The following is a 25163-nucleotide window of genomic DNA, read 5'->3' on the forward strand; positions in this document are numbered from 1 at the left end:
AGTCAATATGTAAGAGTACACCATGTTTGCTAGCATCAGACCAAACAAACGTGTATTAAACCACAAACATACACAAACTCAACAGATCTGTCTATCCGTCTGTCTAAAAATAGTTATAATTTGTAAAATTTCAGCCTCTGTCTTGAAAGTGACAATATTCTTGACAAAATAAAGTATATTAAAAGAATGTCGCCTCACAGCATGAATGTTGCTGGTTCAAGTCCCGGCTGGGTCAGTTGGCATTTTTATGTGAAGTTTGCATGTTCTCCCGTGTTCGCATGGGTTTTCTCCGGGAGTTCTGCTTTTCTCTACAGTCCAAACGCATGCGCTATATAGGTCAATTAAAAAAAACTTAATTGGCTGTATGTGTGTGTGGTTGTGGGTGGGTGTTTCCCAGTACTGGGTTGCAGGTGGAAGGGCAGCTGCTGTGTAAAACACGCTTGATAAGTTGGCAGTTCATTCCGCTGTGGCAACCCCTGATGAATAAAGGAACTAAGCTGAAGGAAAAGGAATGAATGTTTTAAGTACATATTGTAAGTACACATTTGTTATGGTAAAAGACCAATGTGATATGTAAATATAGCATTCTACTAATGAGTGTGCTTTAAAGCATATAATTATTATAACAGTGATTTACAATAATGCAAATACTTTAGTTTCACATTATTACCAAGTGCATTTAAATACAATGAAAACAAGTTCATGAATGTGTAGACTACTCTTCGTATGTGAATTTTGAAATGTATTCAATTTGGAGTACAAATCTATCCATCTTTCTGTCTATCTATCTGAATCATGCCTCCATGTATTATTAACACGAGTGAAAAAATAATACAGTCATGTTCTCATCCAAGCACAAAAACCTTTGCTTTGCATTATTAATTCATCGCTTTACATAGATATATGCACAGTTGTGTTTGAACTCCTCTCTCATGCCCTCCCTCTCTGCCTCTGCTCAGTATGATATGTTTATAGGCATCGGCTGAGGCAGCGCGAGCGTTATAGCGGCTCCTGCTTGAATAGGAAGAGGAAAGGGGCGCTGGACGTCATGGCATCCAAAGACACCGTCGCGACCGCTTTTCTCACCGTGAGTCGGGAAATGACAGGTGATTAAACCCAATAGCTCTTTTTTTCTCTCTCTCTTCCTATCCGACATTCGACCATGGGATTTGTTAAGCGCGTTCCCGCTCTCGGCCGGTGCTTTGTGTTTTAGTGGTTTGAAATCCTCACAGCGCTGAATGTTTCATAAGGTGGCAGATTTGTAGATGTAATGATCTCTCATACAGATTGATTATGATTAAAAATGTTTAATCATGCATTACGCGCGGGAGCATGTGCACGTATGGTGGATTTAATCATAGTCACTTCGTGTCCATCTTCAAAAGACTAAATTTGTGCAAATGGATGAGTTGCGTTCCCGTGTGTGTTTGTTATGTTTGCCTGCAGTGTTAGCGCGCGTGTGTAGGTAGTTGTGTTGTGTGTGCGCGCGATTGATGCTGCTCTCATTTTTGATGTGACTGGGATGTGACTTACTTTAAAGAGCCCATATTATGGGTTTTTGAAAATTCCCCTCCATGTAGTGTGTAACACAGCTCTAAGTGAAGTGAAGTATCCAGCTAAGGCTTAAATCTGTAAGAATACAGTGTTTAAAACTGTTGATTCATCTATAAAAGAGTCGAATCATAGTGCTTCAAACGAGTCGCCTTGATACCGACTCATTAGGTGTTTCGCCATGACGTACGAACGAAACAAAGTTTTTCACGTGCACGCGCAAACCCGGGAGATTTCAAACCTGAGGCCCCGCCCTCTGACGCAGTAACCCAGACACACACACACACACACCCACAAACACACGCACACCCACAAACACAAACATGCCGGTCGATTGAAGTCACACTGCAGATGGATATATTGAGTCTCTACCCAAAGATGAAACATCAGCATTATAACCAAGCAGTTGGAAACTTCTGGAAGCTACATGCTACAAAGAATACTTCATCTGAGTTTGTTAAAGGAAGGATCAGTAAAGAGTAACTGATGGACGTCAGGATGGGTTTCTTCCTACATTTCTCAAGTGTAAGTACGTGCGGTTAAAGTTGTTGGCTCGTTGACTCTAGCTTGCAAATGTATTTAGTTGTGATTTGTTACTTGTAACCGCGTGTACTGTATCAGGTTAACAGGATATATTATCTTATCGCGTGCAAAGTCACGTTAAAAACGCGACGCGTGCTGTTTGTTTATGGAGCTCCGTGCTAGAGTTCTGCTCCCGCGATTTATTCGGAAATGTATTCCCGCGCCGCAGAAATCTGGCGCGGGGAGAGAGAGGGAGAGAGAGAGAGAGAGCGAGAGAGAGAGCGAACGAACGAACGAGCTTTGTGTACTTTGTGCTGTGTGTATACAGACAGCTTGGCTGTCTGGACTGTATACTGGGTGATATTTGGTTGTGTTCTCCGCTCTAGCGGGACCGGGCGCGGCGGGCAGAAAACGGAGCGGGTTCTCAGGCTAAAACCTGGCGGGTGCGGGCTGAAGCGGGAGCGTTGTCATCCGGAGGTGTGTGTGTGTTTTTGTGTGTGTGTGGTATGGCGAGTACACGACTGTCTCCTTCGTTCGGTTATCCGTGGCACTATCCACTCGCCATAGTGTGGCAGCTAAAGTCCACGCCTAAACTATCGAGCGTGTATGAACTGTGATTACTTTTTAAATTGCTGATTAGCTATTGGCCATTTCCCTCTCTGACTGAAGGCAGTCGACCAATCGCGACAGACTGTCATCGGCCCAATCAGCGCAGATTAGCTTCGCGCTAAGGAGGGGTTTGGGAACAAATGAATCACTGGACGATTCATACAGGAGTCGCTGGGATAATTAGATAAAAATAAATGCAGATTATAAGACCATGAAAGTGTTTTTTGACCTTGCATGCATATTAGACTGTTGTTGGAGACCCTTACAACCAAGATATGACCTTATTTCATGTATAATATGGGCTCTTTAAGTTCTTAACACATTTGCCTATTGGTGCAGACACAACTTCACTTCAGTTACATTCATGATGTGTGTGTGTGTGTGTGTGTGTGTGTGTGTGTGTGTGTGTGTGTGTGTGTGTGTGTGTGTGTGTAAATGACTGATTGAAAACACACTCATCATAGAGGCCGTCATCATTGCGCACGGGGGATTCGTCCTCACTCTGACTGACACATACAATGACACACTGAGCACACACTAGCAGTTTGGCATTTGGAGCGCTCTCACTGTTAATTACCTTCACACATTATTATCTTCCTTCGGTAATTAATCCCTATTACTAACCCGGTATTTACTGTCCTGCTCCCAGCCGCGCGCTCTCTGTGTTTCAACTTCGATTTAACGCACTTGGAAATAACGCTAACTTGTTAAAGGGATAGTTCACTCAAAAATAAATAAATAAATAAATTTACTCAGAGCAATCATTTAAACATTAAAGATGAATTTAACCATGATTCATAAAATCAGGCAATGGCTACAAGTACTTAAGGAGTCAAAATGATACAGAAGGAACAAAATTTATTCTCCGAGACGATGTATTGATAATAATGATAGGTCTGCCTATAAAGCTATTATTATCTACTTTTTCATTTTTGGGGTGACTAGTTCTAAAATTTGCTTTGATTTTCCCCCAAACTTTTGTAATAAGCTGTTTCTGTCTTTAAAAATAAAGAGTATGACTTGCATTGGAATTTACTTTAATATATCTATGCCTGAAGGCAAATAATAGCAAGGTTGTCACTTTATGCACCCTGCTGCTCAAATTTTAGTAAGATGAGGCAATTCTCTGTATTTGTGTAAGTGGTTTATGTTGTTTTTTAAATGATTTAGTTGATGTTTATTTCATTATTTTGTCATGTGCTGTGTTTTTGATAATGTTTGAGTGGGTGACACTTCATTTCATTACTGGCCCCTGGGGATGTGAATTTTTGGATGAATATTGAGCTTTCAGGCTTTTTATTCTACCCCCTGTGTTATTTTCAGCACTCTTTGCATTAACACTTTAACTGCCCCACCACAAGAAAAAAATTTGAATTGCATTTCTTAACTACTAATGTTGCTATACACTCAATGCACTCAACACATCCCATAATTTCTAAAATATGAACCTTTACCAAATGGTTAATATGTTGGTTAATGGTAAAAGTACTGGAATCAATAAATATACTATTAAAAATCTGAAACTATGAGGTTTAGGGCCAATTTATTTAAAAACATAGTCAAAATAAAACATTTTTGAGCGCTAAATTGTCTTTTTTTTAAAGTATGCCATACATTTTTCAGATTTTTTTTCAACAATAAAACCAAAATCCAGTGTAGTTGTGCATAAGGATTATGTTTTTTGAAAACGAACTATGTTTGTAAACTAGGATTCTCGTGATACCATTAACTCATGTCACGATACTATGCCAGCTGAAGTATCGTGATACTAAGTAGTATTGTGATACTGTAATTCATAACTCAAATCCATGAAATAAAGAAAAATGTCAAAAATACAATATTTTGTTTGTCATAAAAAGGCCTACTTGAATTTAATCAATAATTTCCTTATTATTAATAAAATTATTTGCACGTCTTTTTACCTAAAATGTATTCGTACCGACTAAAAATAATAATAATAACAATAATAAATAAAAAATAAAGATACAAATTATCCAAAAATGTTTAAATAAACTTAGGCTATATGAACTGGTCAAAAATTGTTTCAACATATTTTTGTTGCTATTTTAGTTTTCATCTAATTTTTTTTTTCTTATCAGGTAGGAATCCAAAGTAACATGTTGTAGCTATTAAATCATATTGACAGGAGCAGAAATGAATGGATTCAGATTCAAGCTAAAGCAGCAGAAAATATGCAATAGGCTACTGTAAAAGGCGCAAATTTTACACAGTTTGCAACCTTAGAAGGCTCCATAGACTATTAAAATAAAATGGACTATTGTTGCACAAACATGTGAGCACTTAGGGCCTACTCACATTATGCTATCCGAACCATGCCCAGGCCCGTTTCCCGGATCGTTTAAGAAGTGTGAGTGCTCTGAATCGGGCTCAGGCACGGTTCACTAGGCCGGCCCTGGCCCGGTTGAAAGAGGTGTGCCAGAATGCGGTTCACTTGGGTTTTGGCGCGGTACGCTTGTAGTGTGAGTGCAAAACTGAAGACGAGACGTGACTTTTACGGGACTGTTTCATATGAATTTATTAATCATTCTTACTGCTCAATGAACACGAACTGTCGTAGGTCACGAAGACTTTATGATAGTTTATGAGTGTCAAAAGTGGCTGATCTGTTCTGCAAAATATTTGACTGTGTGTCACTGTTTATCAAACGACTAAAGCAATATAACTAAAGAAATCTCCACTGTGCTGAGGGAAAGCTTTTACTGTACAGAGCATTACCGAATGTAATGCGAGTGCGGGCCATCGGCGGAGACGGGAGGGGGGGCAAGCATGCTTTGGCCCACTTCAAGGCAGCTGTACATAGTGTGAGTACGCCCTCAGTGACTTTTTCCACATGCAACATTATCTATTGTAGACAGACCGTTAATGACGATACTACCGACAGGATTTTAGAGCAATAGTACTGCCACAGTACTGGTAAACCATGCAACCCTAGTGTAAACCATTATTTAAAACAGTCATTCTTTAAATGACTTCAACAGTAATTATTTAAAACAGTCAAAATAGGATTAATCATTAAGTAGAGCAGGCAGTTAAAAGGCTAATGTTCCAACACCTCAATGTTTCATTGGTTCTGACACCTCAAATAGACTTGTACATTAATATTTTTAAAAAGGGTCATTAAAATGTAGATCTGCTAGCTTATAGATTATACCATTTTGCTCATGGACACACAAGGTTAAATATATGTAAACCGTGACCCAATATGCCAGAACTTTAACAATAAAATAAACAAGTGGCATTGACAAATTAATAAAAGAAACAGAAAAAAACAATATTAAGAGTTCACTTAATAGGTCTTTACTGCAAAATAAACCCTCGCCAAAGTGATCCAGCTGCCAATTCAAAGCTTTTTTCTCATGTCTGCCTCCTAAATAACCTTATATTGGATGTGGACTATTGATTTGAACTGAAATTACTGAATTATGAGAGACATGAAACTGGCGTAGTATAGGAGCAATATAGTTGTAAGTCATTTTACAATAAATATCTGAGCACAGAATTATGCGAGTAACCAAACAGATTATAGCATTAGAGGTGGTGCGGTGGCTCAGTGGTTAGCACTGTCACCTCACAGCAAGAAGGTCACTGGTTCAAAAGCCCTTCGAGTTTGTATATTCTCTCCTTATTTGCATAGGTTTCCTCTGGGTGCTCTGGTTCTTCCTACAATCCAAAGACGTGCTAAACGTCAATTGAATGAACTTAATTGTATGTATGTGTGTGAATGAGAGTGTATGGATGTTTCCCAATACTGGGTGGCAGCTGGAAAAGCATCCGCTGTGTAAAACAAATGCTGGATAAGTTGGCGGTTCATTCCGCTGAGGCGACCCCTGATAAATAAAGTGACAAAGTCAAAGGAAATGAAGGAATGAATGAATTATAGCACTAGAGAATGGCAGCAAGCTAAAATAATGAGTCAAAGAGGCTCATGAAGTGGTATATGAAGATGAAAAACAACTCTAAATGTGATGGTAATTGTTAGCAAGGGTTTAGAAATGGAAATTGGGGCAAATTAGATCACCCACAACACACAATATGAAGACAGTGATTGAAGACGTACTGTGCTGCTAGAACACAGCAGTCTTTGCATTCCCCTAATAAAAAGGGGAGCAACGTCTCAAACGTGTGCTTTTACACACACATGTGTGTCTTGCATCTGATTTAAATCTCACTGTTACCCCCATTTGTATTTTTCCTCTTTTCATCTTCACTTTCGTTCTCTTTTTGTCCACATTTACATATCCCTACCCCATTTACCCATTTATTTTTCCCCCTGTGACTCGCCGTAATGGAAACATGTGCTCTAGTTTGGCCCTTCGCTGTTCTTAGTGTCAGTCTGAAAGCCAAGGATTGCGTGATTGGGTCTTACACAGATTAAAGTTGATTGCGAGTGCATTAACTGTTTGTCTCACGCTGATCCTTCCTTCCCTCCCTCTCCCTCTTTTCTCTGTTATTCCTCATTCTGGCTTTCCCTTTCCTTCAGAGTCTCTCCTCCTGGCAAAAGTGTAAAATGCATTTTCCAGGAATTTGATCACACATGCGTGCAAAGATAAAACAGTTTGATGTTGCTATTTTATCCTCTGCCTGAAGGACATCTCGAGGAGCTTTTTATTCCTCCGTTGCTTTGGATATGTATAGTGTGCTTGCAGAAAGACCACCTACACATGTGGACAAGGTGTAAAAATAAAGAATAGTGTAATCCACTCATTTTTCAACCGTGTGCATGCAGTGGAAATATGTCTGAGATTGATAGAGTGCTTCTCTGGCCGTTAATGCATCGCCTTTCTATTTTGCAGAGAGCATCAGACGAGTTATTGACAAGACATCAATCAAGTTAGTGAGAGCTATCAAAGCAGAGAACAAGAGTGGCAAATCAGAGGATCGGATTCTGGTAAGGCTCTACGTTTAAATTCCCTATCCATGTCCTTAAAGGTACAGTTCACGCAAATCAAGGTCATTTATTCTCATGTTGATCCAAATCTTCGAAGTTTGAAGTTCTTTTGAAGACTTTAAAGGTATTCACACCTGCCTTGTTTGCTTCCATTGAAATGAACTCGGATTCATTTTTCGAGTTCATTTCCGAGTGAGGATATTTTGGGTCGGTTTGAATACAGCAATTGCACTGACCCAGCAGGCACAGGACGTCAGATTGATGTTGTTTCCCAATGTCGTGGGACATTGCATTTCGTTTGGAAATGAAAATGGGGTTGATGTCAGAACCCAACATCAGGTCTACGTCAATGTCCAACATCAGACAGACATTGCATTTTGGTTACTTTCCAAAAAAACAACAAAATATGAACGTCTAATGATGTTACAGCCTGACTACTTGCTTGGCACTATGACGTCTAGCAGACGTTGAATTTTGGTTTTCATACCTGATGAATAAATGTCAGTATTTGACGTCAAGATGAAATTTGTTTAAGGTGTTGGCTCAACGTTGGATTTTGGTTACATTCCAACACACCCTAAAATCAACCAAATATCAACGCCATTTGATATCATTATTGGACATCAAAATAACATTTTCCTTAGATGCTGATGACCTAAATCTAACCTAATATTAACCTTTTATAACGTTGTGTGTCTGCTGGGATGGTACACACCCAACATACCTCTTCAGCTGGGTCTTGGTCTGCTTGCAAGTGAACTCTAGTACAGTTTGTTTTAGCAAGAGTAAGGTGTGAATGTGGTCTGACCTCGATCTAACCCATTTTCAGAAAGCCTTGCACCTTTCGACTTTTCAGGAAACTGTAGTTGAGTTGTGCACACATGGTGTCTACCTTTGCTAAACAACCATCAGCCGTGCTCTAACTAACCCCACTAGGTCTGATAGAAGTTTTATTTATGGGTAAACCACAACGGCATTGCAGTGTTTGACTGTTCTGGTTTTGTCTGAGGTAACTAGCCTGCCATTATTACTAAAATCATTCTGGCTACATTCAAATTGGGAGGTTTACTGCTCAAATCTGATTTTTGTTCTCAGATCGGATTTTTTTACATAGCTGTTCACATTGTTGTTTTAAATGTGGCTGAAATTAGATATCCAATTCAATTTCAATTCAATCTATGTTTATTTCTTTAGCGCTCTTACAATGTATATTGTCAAAGCAGCTTAATATAGAATTTATAGCCAATTAAAACTGCGTTAGACAGTTTTCAGAGTTGAAGTTCAGTTTCTTTATTTCAGTGTGGTTTTATTTTCCCTTTCGGAAGTCCAAACACTGAAGATCAAATCCATCGATGCGCAGCTCCACAAATCCCAAACCAAGCAAGCCATTGGTGACAGTGGAGAGGAACAAACTTCACCAATTGACAAAAGTGAAGGGGAAAAAAAACCTTGAGAGTGTAAACAGATCACAGTCTTAAACTGACCCACATGGCCAAACGTACAGCTACACACAAGCATAAAATTTCTAATAATGTACACAACTGTATGATTGAAGCATGTTTTGCTAGTATTTTTCAGTGCCTGAAACCTAAAATAACCATTTTGCATTGAAAACGCTGATAATTTGTCTTATGACAAGAGCGGTGCACGTCTCTCTGACCACCAGGAATTTTTTTAAAGGTTAAATGAGCAGCCTCAGTGCTGCCGGGTTCATCAGTCCTCATAATGATATTGTTTGCAGAGTCTGATAAATTACTATTCATTCATTTTAATTCATCATAAACAACATAGATCATAGGTTTCAAACGCAATTCCTGGAGGGCCGCTGCTCTGCACAAAACAGTTCATGTTAACAGTTAAAGTTTCGGTTTTATTTTGATTCATTTTCGACTGGATATGATCTATGTCACAGGTCTCAAACTCAATTCCTAAAGGGCCACAACTCTGCACAGTTTTGCTCCAACCCAATCAAACACAGCTGATCCAAATAATCCAGGTCACTAGATCAGCTGTATTTGATTAGGGTTGAAGCAAAACTGTGCAGAGTTGCAGCCCTCCAGGAATTGAGTTTGAGACCTGTAACATAGATCGTATCCAGTCCATAACTAATCAAAATAAAACCGAATCTTAAACTGTTAACATAAACTGTTTTGTTAATTTATCACTGTTTATGTGAAATATTTCATGTATGCAGTATTTTATTCATTTTACGTATGTAATTTTGTTATCGTGGTATAAATTTTCATTAAATCTAACTGAGCGGTGTATATTATGGTTGGTTAATGAGCAGCAGTTGTAGTTCTAAAAAGTCAGCAAAATTAACAACCTTTTACTACTGATCAGCCACCTGTTTGTAGTAAGAGCCGGAATGACACATCAATTGAAAACCATATAAAAATGTCATGAATTCCAGCATAACCATTTACACTGCAGTCGCATTGCGTTCAGATCTGTATCAGATTAAATACCACAAAGTGACACAAAAACTGAATTGAAAAGATTAGATTACTTGCAGTTTGGGCTGTTCTCACTGTCATGACAGAATCGAATTTGAGCCACATGTGGGCAAAGAAACCAGATTTGGGCCACATTTGCTTGCAGTGTAAAATGTACAGTCGCCTCTGTTTAGTCTGGACCAAAGTAAGTGAACTAACAGTCTTCCTGGTGGGAATTCACCCTCACTTTCTTCAGTTGAGGACGCCAGGTGAAATATTTAATTTACTAAAAACATTATCTTTCACTCCAAAAAGGAACCATAACAATTAAATCTATCTAGAGGAACTTACTTGCAATAATTCTAAAACTATTGGTGGAAGTGCTCACTTTCTGACGTATTCGCACAACAGGAACTGATATTGATTTTTATTTATGGAATGCCATTTGGGGAAATTAAATTACCTCCTACTTTAGAGCAAGATCTAAGCTGGCAAAATAAGCTGTACAGCGATTTGTATATCTGTAATTGCAGTGCATCTTATATGTATACGTCTACATTATGAGGTATGCAGCTTTGATCATGGCATCCTCCGGGCTGTCATTGTTGACTTTGTCAAAAGCAGCTCTTAATGTTCCTGTTGGCTGGCTGACATCCCTTCCAAGTTCCTAGTGACAATGTGAGCGCATCTATGAGAAAAGTTGAAGCAGTATTCTGGAAATTAGACTTAACCCGTTTAAAAGATTATTTTGACTCTCCATGATTCAGGTCTTCAAAAAATGATTGAAATGTAAACCAGTTTTTGAAAATGAGGTCATTGACTGATGAAGTTCCCTTGAAATTAGCTGTTAATCTCTGTGACTGGATCAAAGTCTGTGACTCAAGAAGTGAATTACTTTGATTCATGAATGGATTGTTCAGGCCATTCAGCTGTAAACTAAATCATCCTGATGCTTATTGATGCTTTAAAGCTTGAGAAACACCAGCCACAAAAAAGATAGATAGCCAAACACACTGTAAAATGATTTGTGTTGGGAACATGAAGGAATTAAGTTAACTTATTAGTTTTTACAAATTTAAGTCGATTGAACATAAAATCCTTAAGTTGTCCCCCAAAACACTCAAGAATTGTGTAGTTCCAGCTCATTTTAAATAAGTTGTTTGAACAAACAGCAAAGATCATTTTTTTCAAGTGAAGGTTTGAAGCAACATGAGGGTAAAGGAATAATATTGCAATTAAAATATTTATTGAGGGTCAACCAGTCCTTTAAAAGCCATCAGCATTGGGTAAACGTGTGCATTTATTTGCAAGGGCTCCTTTATTTTGTGCGTCTATTATGTAGCAGTAACAGAAACAATGGGCCTAAGACTTTAACCTTTCCTCCTCTGTAATGGGGTGTGCAGTGTTTACTGCCTGCTGGTTGGGTTGTTTTTGCCAAGTCCATTTGGAGAATGGGCAACGGAATCAATGATAAAAGCAATGTACGTGTGATGGTGTGCACACACAAACAGAAATCGTTTGGAGACCAGACCCCCGCTGAGCTATGAGCATTACTGTGGCCATTGAGTTTGCTGGTCTGAGGGACTGACCGATTCTGGGAGGAGAGTGTGTGAGATGAAGGATGGTGAGAGCAGAGGTGGCATACGAATGCCAGTGTGTGTGTGTGTGTGTGTGTGTGTGTGTGTGTGTTAGTGAGTGTGTGTGTGATAGTCACTTCAAGACCATTGAAAGCAGCTGGAGACTCAAAATGCCATGGTTTCGAGCCACAAAAGCTAAATTAATCATCCAGATCGGTTTCAAAGACACACACAAACACACACAGAGTGAAAGAGGTGACCCGAGGTGATGGATCAAACCCATTTCCTGCTGAGTGTCAATGCACTGATGTTGACACACACCCTGAGAGATCGTACTTTCTACTTAAAGGGGTAGTTCACCAAAAATAATAAAAGTAAATTCAAGTCCTCCACATCTTGTTGAAATTTTCATCTTCTGTGGATCCAAGGCCAGAGTAGTGAATGTACTGTATGTAAAATGGCGAAATGGTTATTGTTTCGTGACATTCACTTATGAATGCATCATTTAATAAGAAAAAATGATGAAGTATTCAAATGTAAATTCTGTCAATATTCCCGTGGTTTGTTTAGAACTGGCTGCAGTTTTCTGTTGCTTAAAAGTGAAATCAGAGAAATCTAATCAAAATTAAATCAGCAGGGCGAGCTTGTCGATCTGTAGCAACAGCACAAATGTTTACACGTTTACTCATCTGCCATGTTTATTCCCAAGTCTCGAGATTTTGTGAGATTTGCTGTGTTCAGATTTTGGATTTTTTTTTTTTTAAGTTTTTTAGATTTTAATATCAGTATTGTTAGTTTAAGATATCTATAAGCTAGTGTGAACTAAACAGTGACATATAAGATATAAAACTGATTTAAACATGTACAGCTTGTGGTTTGTCACTAAATGAATCAACTGTTTCATTCACGCAACCTCATACTTCAGTTTCTCATCAAATCATAACCAATCAAATTCTTTCTAGTATCTGACATGCCCTGCCGCCTTCAAGACGCTTATCATTTGCTTTTCTTTTGATGCACTTGAGCTCAACTACTCTCACTGGCAGAGCGGTGATTAAACAAAACACCATTGGCTGTTCTTTTTTTGAAAAGAGGGGGGAGATATGTCCCACCCACTCTTTGTGTTTCGGTTGAGATTACGTCAAACATTGAATAACAATTCAAGCACATGGGACCTTTAATCATTTTCCTTTAACCACTGTAGGTTAACTATGTTTAAATAAAATAACTTTAACTGTTATTAAGTTAATTAGTTAAAGTTAATAGTAACTAATAAACTTATGGTAACTAATAACCTTAACTTTTCCCAATTTGATTGTAACGCAATAATGTGCACTTCTGTAAAGCTGCTTTCAAACATAATTATTGTGAAAAGCGCTATACGAATACACTTCAATTGAATTGAATATAGTTGAAAATCTGTTGGTGTGTGATAACACATTCCAGTACACCACGCACTATAGGAGCAAAGCAGACTGATTTTATGGTCTCTGACATTTTGAAAATCTTATGAGATTTAAAAAGTCTTTTAGTTTGTACCCAGGGCTTTTCATTCTACTGAGGTCAAAATGTTGAATCTCAAGAACTGCCATAACAATAATATACCTATAAAAGAAGCATTATTTCCAGAATGCTTTCTGTTTCCGTCAATCCATGTTTTCAGTTACATTGCATTGGTCTCCTGGGTAAAATGTGACACCCCATTAAGACAAATATGACTGCATTCCAAATCGCATACTTGCCTGCTCTATAGTGGGTGAAAAAGAACGTGTGACACATTTTAACAGCATATGACTACACTCTACAAATGACTTTTGCTGCTTGTTAAAACTACTTATTTAAGGTGAATTGAAACAACAATACTTTTGTGTTTTTGGGACAACGCAATTGTTTTGTCTTCAGTCTACTAAATTTAAAAAAAATTATTAAGTCAAGTTAATTGAGGGGACTGCACGGTGGCTCAGTGGTTAGTACTGTTACCTAACATCAAGAAAGTTGTTGGTTCAACTCCTCTTGTTCTCCCAGTGTTGGTGTGCGTTTTACTCCGGGTGCTCCGGTTTCCCCCACAGACCAAAGACATGCGATATACAGTAAGTGAATTGGGTAAACAAAATTGGTCATACTAGTAGTGTATGAGTGACTGTATCCCAGTACTGGGTTTCATTAAAAATTGCCGCAATAGTTGGTGGTTCATTCCACGGGGGCCAAAGGATATTGAATAAATAAATAACTTGATTGATTTGTGTTGGCACAATATGAAGGATTTGTGTGGAAGCCAGCATTTTTTTTACAGTGTGTACAATCGACAGTTTTAACTATCATTCTTAATTTAATGTAGACTCTGACAGCTTATTTATATCACTTTCTCACTTTTAAGTGTTAATTAAAAAAGGAATGCATTAAGCTAATATTTCTCTCTTTTTGCTTCATTTTAATTAGTCCTTGCTACAGTAGCTTTTGATTAAATCAGTTTTAATTTGACACATTTTCTTCTCTTTTTTTATCTTATGATCCATGTTTCTTTCATTGATTTTATGCAACGTTTATTTGCAATATTAGTAAATTTAGACTTTCTTTCTTTTTTTCTTTTTATGGTGTGGATACTGCATGGCATAATGTTTTACAATTGAATGTGGATGAGCACCCTCATGGACAATTATTTTACAAGTCTTTCTTTTTTTCTTTCTTTTTTTCTTTCTTTCTTTCTTTCTTTCTTTCTTTCTTTCTTTCTTTCTTTCTTTCTTTCTTTCTTTCTTTCTTTCTTTTTTTCTTTCTTTCTTTCTTTCTTTCTTTCTTTCTTTTTACTCAACATGAAAGAAAACCTCCACACGACTTCAACTCTCTACATCTGTTTTATGACTATATAATAGCCGTATTTTTATTTTAGACAAACTGTCTTTAACCTCATCCATCCTGTCAGTCTGCCTTTGTTTCTCTTCCTCTTTCTGACTCTGTCCATTTATATTAGCATCTTCTTCACCCTCCCCCTCTCCTCTGAATCTCAAACAGCACTTCTTTTTTCTTTCTCTGTCATTGTTGTGTTCTTCACATTACATGCTTTACTCGGGCCTGCTTTTCTGTTCTGTCAGATTGATGTCAAGTGTATATTCAGTAGCTTAATGTGCTTATGATTGTGGATGGTTAAAAATTGTGCCCAAAGAGCAAAGCAAATGTAAATGTAAGTCCGACACTATGACGGGAGCCTGCGGGCACACTCACACACACACACACACACACTTATAGATCCTCACTTGCGGTCTGTCACTTGCTGTTCCTTTACCCCAAGGGTTTTGTGTGTGTGTGTGTGGTGGTTTGCCAACTGTACCAGCCTACAAACACACCCTCAACAGCACATCCATCCAAACACACACACACACACACACACACACACACACACACACACACACACACACACAAACACACACACTCAGAAAGAGAGAGAAATATCTGGCCTCGATACAGCTGTATAGAGAACACAGCAAGACATCAGCTCAAGCCTTGGGGCACGGCACTAAGAAATATTGCTCAAACACACTTTTTCCCCTTACACTTTCACTTAAGAGATCATACCGCTTTATGCGCTCACATACACACTCAAGCAGTGTATATTTTGTGGCACCCACATCTCTGCCCCACTGCGGAGAGCGATGGTGTGATGTTGGATGATGGGATGGGATAAAAGCTGGGCTCGGTGAACATGAACACACCAGGGAGAGGCTCGTGCAACGGAGAGAGCGAGCGAACGGTTGTTTTGAAGCTCCAAATGTCGCCTTTTTCTTCCTCTTCAATTATTTATCTCGGTCTGTCACTTCAGTTTTTCCTCTCCTGTGGAATAATAGGCCAATTAAAGGCTGTGATCGCCACAGTGAGTGACGTGAAGACGGCCTCAGATCAAGGCTGGACTGTACTCATGCAGAACGCTCTCGCGCTGTAGTGACTGGCTTATAGTGGCTTAAGTTCAGATGCAGTGTGGAGACTTGATTTGGGCAATTCCTGCAGGGTTTGTAAGTGTGTGACTGCTTTGGGTAGTTGAGAGTGCAGAGAGTTTCATGCAGTGGGACTTTATGTACATCTAGAAGTAGGTATAGCAGGATTTTGAAATATTATATACAGGTTTCATAATTATAATGTGCACTTTTATGAACCTAAAAGACTTTAGTTTGTTGGTCACATTTATCTAACACAGATTGGAAATATGTGTTTTAGTCTATTTTTGTGAAACTGCAAACATGTACTTTAAGTTTTTAGACATTAATATGATTATGTTAGTTTTGTAGATAAATATAATCTAGTGTGTTACAAAACAGTGACAAAATTCACATTTAGGATAATAACTTGATAGAAACATCCAATGCTTGCAGTCTGTTACTTCCACCTAAATGCATCAAACTTCAGTTGCTCATCACATCTTGACCAATTAAATGCTCTCTAGCATCTAATGTTTGCTTTTCATTTGAAATGCTTAATCTTAAACACTCTCACTGACAGAGCTGTGATAAATCAAAATGCTATTGGCTGTTTTCAAAAAAGGGGTGGGGCTAGCTTTTGTCTCTCCCTGTCTTCACGATTCAGTTGACAATGTCAAACATCAAATAAAAAACTGTACATTTCAAAGCAAAAAAATTCACAATTTTCTGGACCTTTAATCAAACGTTTGACTGCAGTTTTTTTTTAGGTTAAATTAACTTTTTTTGTTGTTGTTTTCACACTGAAGATATTTACAAGGACATATTAGTACTGTTTAAAAGAGTATTTTTGTGCAGTTCTTTGCCTAATACCAAATAAATACCACAAAACAACTTTCTGCTGTGTTTCCACTAGATGTGAAACATGCGAATAAATCGCACTATTAGCACGTAAATAGACGCATGAACATTTAGGGTTCTATTTTGACGACCCAGGCGCGAAGTCCAAAGTGCAGAGCGCAAAAGCATTAAGTGTGTGTCAGAATCCACTTTTGCTATTTTAAGAATGGACAAACATGCTCTGCACCGTGGCGCAAAGTCTAACAGGGTTGAGCTTATTCTCTTAATGAGTTATAGGTGTTTTGTGAATAAACCAATCAGAGTCTCATCTCCCATTCCCTTTAAGAGTCAGTTGAGTCATGCCATAGCGCATTTGTTATTTACATGGCAGACTTTGTAAGTGGAAAAACTAAGCGCATCACTAGCGAGAAAACAGTTAAACAGAGCATCTGCAGCTCCAGAATGAGAGAATGACCCTCCTCATTCTTTATTTTCACCTTCACTCTTTTTCGGTGATAAGGAAATGTGTTGTACGCACAAACATCTGTTAGCCTACATAATTAATTTTGTTTGTTAAGAAGAAATATTTATTTCAAAACTATTTCTAAATTCAGTTTTAATTTCCAGAAAACTATTAAATAAACAATAATAACGAAGTGGACGATGCAGTGGCGCAGTAGGTAGTGCTGTCGCCTCACAGCAAGAAGATCGCTGGTTCGAACCTCAGCTTAGTTGGTGTTTCTGTGTGAAGTTTGCATGTTCTCCCTGCCTTCGCATGGGTTTCCTCTGGGTGCTCCGGTTTCCCCCACAGTCCAAAGACATGCGGTACAGGTAAATTGGGTAGGCTAAATTGTCCTTAATGTATGAGTGCGTGTGTAAATGTGTGTGGATGTTTCCCAGAGATGGGTTGCGGCTGGAAGGGCATCCGCTGCGTAAAAACTTGCTGGATGAGTTGGTGGTTCATTTCACTGTGGCGACCCCGGATTAATAAAGGGACTAAGCCGACAAGAAAATGAATGAATAAATAATAGCGAAGTGTAATCAAAAAATTTTTGTTATATCCTAATACATGTGCTAAGCCCTATGTGGTCTAAAACTTGACAGGTGGGCAAATCTAAGCTTGTTTTTCATAAAACAAATATAAATATGCATATTTTAAATACTACTGATAATAATAATAACATTACACAAAAGCAAATTGTCATGAATAAACTGAAAAAGTTTATTACTCCCAGGATGAAGAAGGCATGAAAGTAGTGGTGTTATATTGATGTAGAAAATGATAATATTTGTAATATTTAATCTTTTAATTCTTTTTTATTTGTAAAGATATTTGCATATAGCTGTAAAACCCTGTGTGTATTAAGAAATGTTTAAGCGAGGCGCACAACTAACACACTCTGTGGTGGACTTTAGACCTCCTTATAGCTGGTCTATTGAACAGTCTATTTTAGTTCCTCAAAATAGCAATGCGCCTTAACACACCTCATTTTTCAGAACAGAATGCCTAAGGGCGCACATATGAGCGCAAATGTATTTGCTATTTAAACAGCGTGGTGAAAAACTTAAAAGTGACTGTTGCGCTGAGCTCATTTGTGCGTCAAATTCACTTCATAATAGACGTGTATTCATGTCATGGGCAGGGCTTCTGTCTGACTGGTGATTCTAGCTTCGTTGCTAAATGGATAACATGGATTTTATTAAGATAGTAGCTGTGCTTTATGTGCTTTTTGAATGCTGAAAAACAGCATATATTCATTCGGCGCCTTGTCTGAGTCCACTAGATCCTGATTTTAGAGGTGCACTCAGTTCTGTGAGTTCATCAACTCCTCCAAAAACTGTACCTGGATGATGAAGGCTTTCAGCGGTGCTTCCGACTGGGCCGAGCCTAGATAAATGAACTGTTGTTCAGTGTTGGCAAGAGGATTTCCCCTCGGGACACCAACAACAGGCACTACATGATCAAGCCTCTACAAAAGAAAGCTTCTGATTGGTTAATGCAGTGCGAATGTCTGGTAAAGTTCAGATTTTCCAACTTGAGCAATTTGTGTGAACTTGATTTGCTTAAATCACGTCATTCATGCTGCCTCATTTGCGCGTATTGCACCGCAGGATGTCTTTTCGTGTCTTTGCATTGACTTAACATGTAAATCACTCGCGCTTAATGCTTCATTCACGTCTGGTGTGAACGCAGCATAACAATGTCTGTGATTTGTATTTTTAAAATTTGTTTTCCTTACTTGTAAATCACAATATGGACAACTTCTCCGTCTTGGTCAGTATGCTCAGTAGCTCACTTTGTAAGGTGTTGTACTTGTGATGTAGATTGCTTGGGTTTGAGTTTGGTGAAGCACAGTTTTACAAAAGAGATAAAATAAATGTAAAGTCTGTAAAACTATGCAGTCACAGGACAGTTTACTCTTGCATCTGCTTTAAAACTATTGGTTGGATTTAGGTAAATGTTTAGGTCAGTGGTTTACAAGGCCCGCCTTCCCATGTATTTATACAATAAGAATGTGTATCTGAAACATAAAACAAAACATACCATTAATAACATGCCTCCGATTTGCAAAAATGTAGACGGTGTCCTCTAATGGACTTTTCATGTGAAACATGCTATTAAATGTACCTGGAGCAACGTAGTTAAAATTTTACAAAAATGTAGGCTGAGGCACATATTTGTATCTGCCTGCCTGTTTGTTTCTATTTGAAAAAGAACACATTAACAAGAAAGATATTACTATATATTTTTATATTAAAAAGATAACATTAAAAACAGAATGTCATACATTAAGCGTTGATATATCGCGTCCAACAAATACATAGTTCAGGCTTAAAGTATTAATACTTTAATCTTATTTTAATATTGTGATGTCATTAGGATATATTGTGAATCTTTTTCTTGTTTATTTATTTATTTATTTATTTGTTTATTTATATCTTGTATCTATATATTGTGATCAAAATAAAACCAACTCTATTTAAAAAATAAATAAATAAAATAATGTCTCTGTATTTGTTGTAAACTAACCTATTACATATAATTCATAATCTTTATTTTAGCAACACTCTGTGTTGAACTCCAGTTAAGCTTTATCAACAGCATATTGACATCTAATGCACTCACAGTCAAAGTGCAGCGTTTGTTTGCCAATAGAAGCAGAAGCCATTATAATTGCATAACTCTCAATTCATTGTTTACAACTGCCGTTGCTCCATAGTAGCTTACCTTGTATTTAACCCAGAATAATCCTTTAATGTGCTAATCCGGTCACATTAGATCTTTAAATATAAAAAACTAACAAGGATTATAGGTGCACCGTTCAGGGTAATGAGCTTTGTCTCCTCTAAGAAGAAACTCTGAGTTGCACTACTGCTGCATTATGATAGCAGACACAGGGTAAAGACTGGTAATGTGATACTGGGCGCTTAAGGAGAAGAAAGACGGCGTTGCTTGAATAACCTGTGGAGAGGCTGTGACTATGGGGGATTTCACTGCAGTCTGGCCGGATGTGATGCGAGAGACTAATGTAAACCACATCCAGAGGTATAGAGATCATAGAGAAGATACTGTATGGTGTGATTGGTATCCCTTTCGGATTCTTGTTTATCTGTAGAGTGTGACATAAAGCTGAGAGGATGCTGTTGTTGTTAAAGATCTTAGGTGATAAGCAAAAGATTTAAAGCCCACGAGGGGATCATCGTACCTGTGAGCGAGATTTCTCTAGGGAATAAATGTTTCCTAAAAAAAGTTTTCATGCTCCAGGGAGGTTTTCGTCTCAGATAGCTGAACAGACTGCAGAGGTTTGACAGAATACTTTGTTTAGAAATGTAACAGATTCCAAAGACTGACTTTGTATTGTACTTTCATAGTGGGAAGATTCGAAATTGTTGATTTGTTTTTTTTTTGTATTTTCTAATTAGCATCTATTTAAGACATCTACAAAAAATCTTAATCAGTTTTTTAAACTATTTAATTTTTTATTTTTATTTTTTTACAGTATTTGTTCTTATTTTCAAAAATACTTGAAATTCACTGTAAATGTAATAGTATAAGTTGACCTTACTTAAAAATTTTTAGTGTAAAGTAGTGTAATAATTTTAGTGGGCATAACTTAAAACAGTTATTATTTACAACTTCTTAATAAAGTAAACTTCAGTACCATTAACTTCGTTAATAATCAGTTGTGTTAACTTCATTTTATGTTCAGATTCTTAGGAAAATATTAGGTAACCGATTGCCTTATAATTATCAAGTAAGCTGTACTAAAACATTCAAATAAAGACGAAAACCAGTACCTTACTTACTTCCAGGGTTGTTTATATCATAGTTAATATTTTGCTACACCATGTTGGCCTTTTGTAAAATCAAATTTTAACGAGGTGGGTTGTTAGCCCTACACTCAACTCCCAACCTGGACATACACATCTCCCAACATCCACACATACACATACACACACACTACGGACAATTTAGCCTACCCAATTCACCTGGGGCCTCATGTATCAACGCTGCGTACGCACAAAAACTTTGCGTACGCCAGGTTTCACGCTCAGAATCGCTCACGTTTGGATTTACTAACAATGAACTGAACGTGGGAATTTGCGCAGGTTCACGGCAGGTTTCTGGCAGGCGTACGCACATTTTTTGTGCGTGTCTGTTTTATTTCCATTGGCGACTCCTAGAGGCAGTTGTGTTAAATTCTTCTCTACAAAGTGTCTGATCCTTGCAATGGCGTCTGTATGAGACGGGTTCATATAGTAGGTATGTAAGATTTCCATACCATACAGTTGACCAGCTAAACATTAAAGCACAATTTGCAGCGGTCGCCTGTTTTCCCAATGTAATCTGAGCTATCTACTGCACGCACATTGCTATAAAGACACTATGTGAAGATAAATTTGCATGCGTGAATCAGAAACATTTCCATTCAATAAATGTGCAAATAAAATATGATGCACAAACTTATTGATGATTCCTACTTGTCTTTCTCGTGATAAATAGTGGGCAAAATCTGATATGTAGCGGGGGAAAAAAAGAAGAATAAATTCATCAGACGCTGGATTCGAGCCGAGTTATGCTCGAACGTGTCAGTACATGATCATATGCTTCTTATGAGGTGCGCCACTGAGACTGCATAGGGTATTGCAACATTTTACAGATATAAACCACACTATTTCTTTTTTAAATGCACTCAGTGCGATGTTCAGACCCAACTGTGTTAACCGTATCAGCTAAACTCTCCCACTCTATTTTTTTTCTTTTGTTGTTAATTCCGCCGAACAAACTTGCAAATAACACCGCTTTTCTCCGGTCTACCTCCGAAAGCAGCACCTCCATTTCACATTCTGTTCAAAGTTTCTCTTTTTGCTTGCTTTTGCCATTGCTTTTTCGTTGGGTTTTTACATTAGCATAGTCATTAGCATATTCATACGGGGGAGGAGGCAGGGAGGGGTTTTGTGCTCGTGCATGTTGCGCTCAGTTTCACGTTCATTCGGATGTACAAAAGAATATGCGTGAGACTCGGCGTACGCAGTGTTTCATACATCTGAATTTTTTTCTGCGTACGCACATTTACAGCTTTGTGCGTACGCAATGTTTTAGTAAGATTTCCACGCAAGTCTTCGTACATGAGGCCCCTGTACCGCATGTCTTTGCACCGTGGGGGAAGCCGGAGCACCCGGAGGAAACCCACGCGAACGCAGGGAGAACATGCAAACTCCACACAGAAACGCCAACTCCGAGGTTCGGCCAAACGCTGAGGTTCGAACCAACAACCCAGCAACCTTTATGCTGTGAGACGACAGCACTACCTACTGAGCCACTGCTTCGCCCTTTAGTGATATAAATAAATCAATTGTATAATAATATATTTATACATTTTGAACAACAAAGAATTGAAAAAGCTCTCAAATTTATTATGCTTATGTCTGTTTATGCTGAACTTTTGATTCTTTCACCTGTTTCCATCATCACTACTCTATCATTATGATGCTATTTCATTAAAAAGCTATTTTGTTATTTTCCCCATAGATATATATTAGGTGAATTCAGTTTTAAAGCAGAACTTGAAGTGAGCATTACTGTTTGTTTGATTTTTTTTTTTTTAAATCTAAATGTTTCAACATTTTCAAACAAATTCACATTGCCTTGAAATTCTAGCTCATAGCAGAAAAAAAATCAGCATCAAATGTGTTTTTAATCCTTATTTATTTTGCTACTGCAATATTTTAATAAATAAGTCATAACTAAATAATCAGCACATCAATAAATCCATCTGTCAGAATCAATTCCCACAACCTCATGGGAACAAATGATTATGTAGTGGCTTAAAAGTGGTTAATTCCATCATATATTCAGATGGATCTCAACCTGTATCAGTTTGATAAATATGAAAGACTCCTGGTGTAGAAAAAAATATGATGAGAACAGAATGTGATGGCGAGCGATCCAGCTGTTGAAATCTGTTCCCTCACCCCCATGGAGAGACATGATGGTGTAGTGGCTTAGATGTTGTTTTCAGTCTTGTATGGGCATGGATCTTAACCAGCATCTGCTTGGTATGAGTTAGAATGTTCTTAAAGGAAATATGAGGGAAACTGATTCCCATGACACAAAATGAATTCTTAAATGTGCCATAGAGTGCAATGATTGAAAGTAAATTTTTTTCCTCAGATATCTACAAAGTATGTGGCTTAGGTAGCTTTAATAACTCTCCAGAAACGGCTTTATATTCTCATTTATGACCACAGGAATGATATAGATTTCTCAAATTAAAAGCTTGTTTTTGACCATATTTAGAGAGGTTGTGAATATTAGTGAGATCTTCTCAGACACTGCATAAACGTGCAATAAACGTGAAGGCACATGTTTGTTGCCTCATTAAAATCTTATGCAGCAAGTTTCACTATATACATGCTAAATCAAGGGTGCCCAAACTCGGTTTTGGAGGGCCGGTGTCCTGCACAGTTTAGATCCAACCCTAATCAGACACACCTGGGCTAGGTAATCAAGCTCTTAGTAGGCTTGCTAGTAATATCCTGTGTTGAGCCAAGTTGGAGCTAAACTTTGCAGGACACCGGCCCTTCAGGACTGGGTTTGGGCACTTTTGCATACATTCAAACAGACCTTATGCCTTTTCGGAGCAGTGCTGAATACATTTATAATTCATATAGCCTGCTTCTCAAAATGGCTCCTTAAGGCGCAATACATGTTTTGCGCTATGTGTTGCTATTTTCAGACCAACGAAACCCTAATTTACACATTTTGTGGCACGTTATTGGCTCGTTGCTATTTTGAGGAACTGAAATAGACCACGCAATTGACCAACTAACAACTGGTCTAAAGTCTAGTGCAGAGCGTGTTTGTCAGAGCTTAATTTGTGTTGGAACGTGCCGGATCCGGAACCTCTGAAATCTGATCCAGCACCTCATTTTACCGATCCCCCTACTCACTCGCCCTCCTCCTCCTTTGTTCCACGACTCCTCAACTCTCTTCACTTTCGTCCACGGCAACCAATTCCTGCCCCAGTTCGTAACTTACGTCTGCGACACCCCTCAGCTATCCAATGGCCCGCTATACCCCTGCTTTCCACTTTTGTGCACGACACCTCTACATCCTCGGGTGGTATGCCTGATTTGTTACCCCGATCTGTTCTGGGACCTCGCGATTCACAAATTAAGGTCTTAGTTATGCGTCCATGCAGGTTTAAACACTTAATACACACAGGATGTATCAATACACAAATACCTTTACATATAAAAAAATAAAGGATGAAAATGTTACAAAAATATTATTAAATATAAAACAAATATTATTATATAAAAAACACTATTCCCATGCCTTCATGTCAGGGGGGCATTAAATAATTGTATTATTTAATAAAAACAAGCTTAGATTTCCACCTGCTGGGTTTTGGAGACTTGTGCATCACCATATGGGGCATAAGAATAGGATGTGTGTTTGCATATAAGTCAAATTAAAGCAGAATTTAGAAATAGTTTTGAAACAAATCTGCGCTTAACAAATGAAATTAAATATGTAGGCTAATGGATGTCTTCAGTGGAGTATGTGCAAGATTGTTTCCTTATCAAAGAAAGTAAAGAGTGAAAAGAAAATTAAAGAGAAAGTAAAGAGGCCGAATAGAGGTGGCTCCTCTTTTATTTTCCAGCAGATGGTCTGTTTAACTGTTTTCTTGCTTAGTGAAGCGTTCCGTTTTTCCACTTACAAAGTCCGCCATGTAAATAGCAAATGCACCATAGTACAAGACAACTCTTAAAGGGAATGGGAGATGAGACTCTGATTGGTTTAATGCATGCTATGCTTAAAACACACCCTTAACTTATTAAGAGAATAATCACAATCCTGTTAGATCATGCGCCAAAGCTTATTGTTTCTGTCCTTAAAATTGCAAAAGTGAATTCAGACACATTCTTAATGCTTTTGCACCAGAAAAAGAGACTTTCCACCTAGATTGTTAAAATAGAGCTCATAGTCTTAATTCTTACACAAATTTTTTCTGAAATAAATGATTATCTTTTATTAGATATCTGAAAATAAGACAGAAGTGATTAAGACCAGCATTTGTTTGTAATGCAAATAACCAAGTAACCCTTCAATCTCAAGCTTTCAAGCTTTTCGTTTTCTTTCTATCTCTCTTTTATTTCCTCTCTTGTTCTCTCACTCCAGGCTTTACTTACAGAGCTGCTTTGATTTCGTGACTTTTAATCATCAGTGAATCTGGAGCACGCAGTATTTCAGCCCTGATCCGGCTGTCCTTCTATCCTCTTTTTCACTCCTTATTCCTCTCATCTC

General features: G+C 38.0%; 1 protein-coding gene across 8 annotated transcripts in view; it reads left to right on the forward strand.

The window, feature by feature from the left end:
• Positions 1-25163, forward strand: part of carmil3 (capping protein regulator and myosin 1 linker 3) — a 174169-nt gene that overhangs the window by 24595 nt on the left and 124411 nt on the right. For 2 of the 8 annotated variants that reach the window (XM_073911468.1, XM_073911473.1), the window contains 2 exons: positions 976-1106; positions 7497-7591. In XM_073911468.1, coding sequence (XP_073767569.1) covers positions 976-1106; positions 7497-7591 — 226 coding nt within the window. 8 annotated transcript variants of the gene reach the window in all.

The sequence above is a fragment of the Danio rerio genome, chromosome 2 (genome assembly GCF_049306965.1).
Source record: "Danio rerio strain Tuebingen ecotype United States chromosome 2, GRCz12tu, whole genome shotgun sequence".
NCBI lineage: Eukaryota > Metazoa > Chordata > Actinopteri > Cypriniformes > Danionidae > Danio > Danio rerio.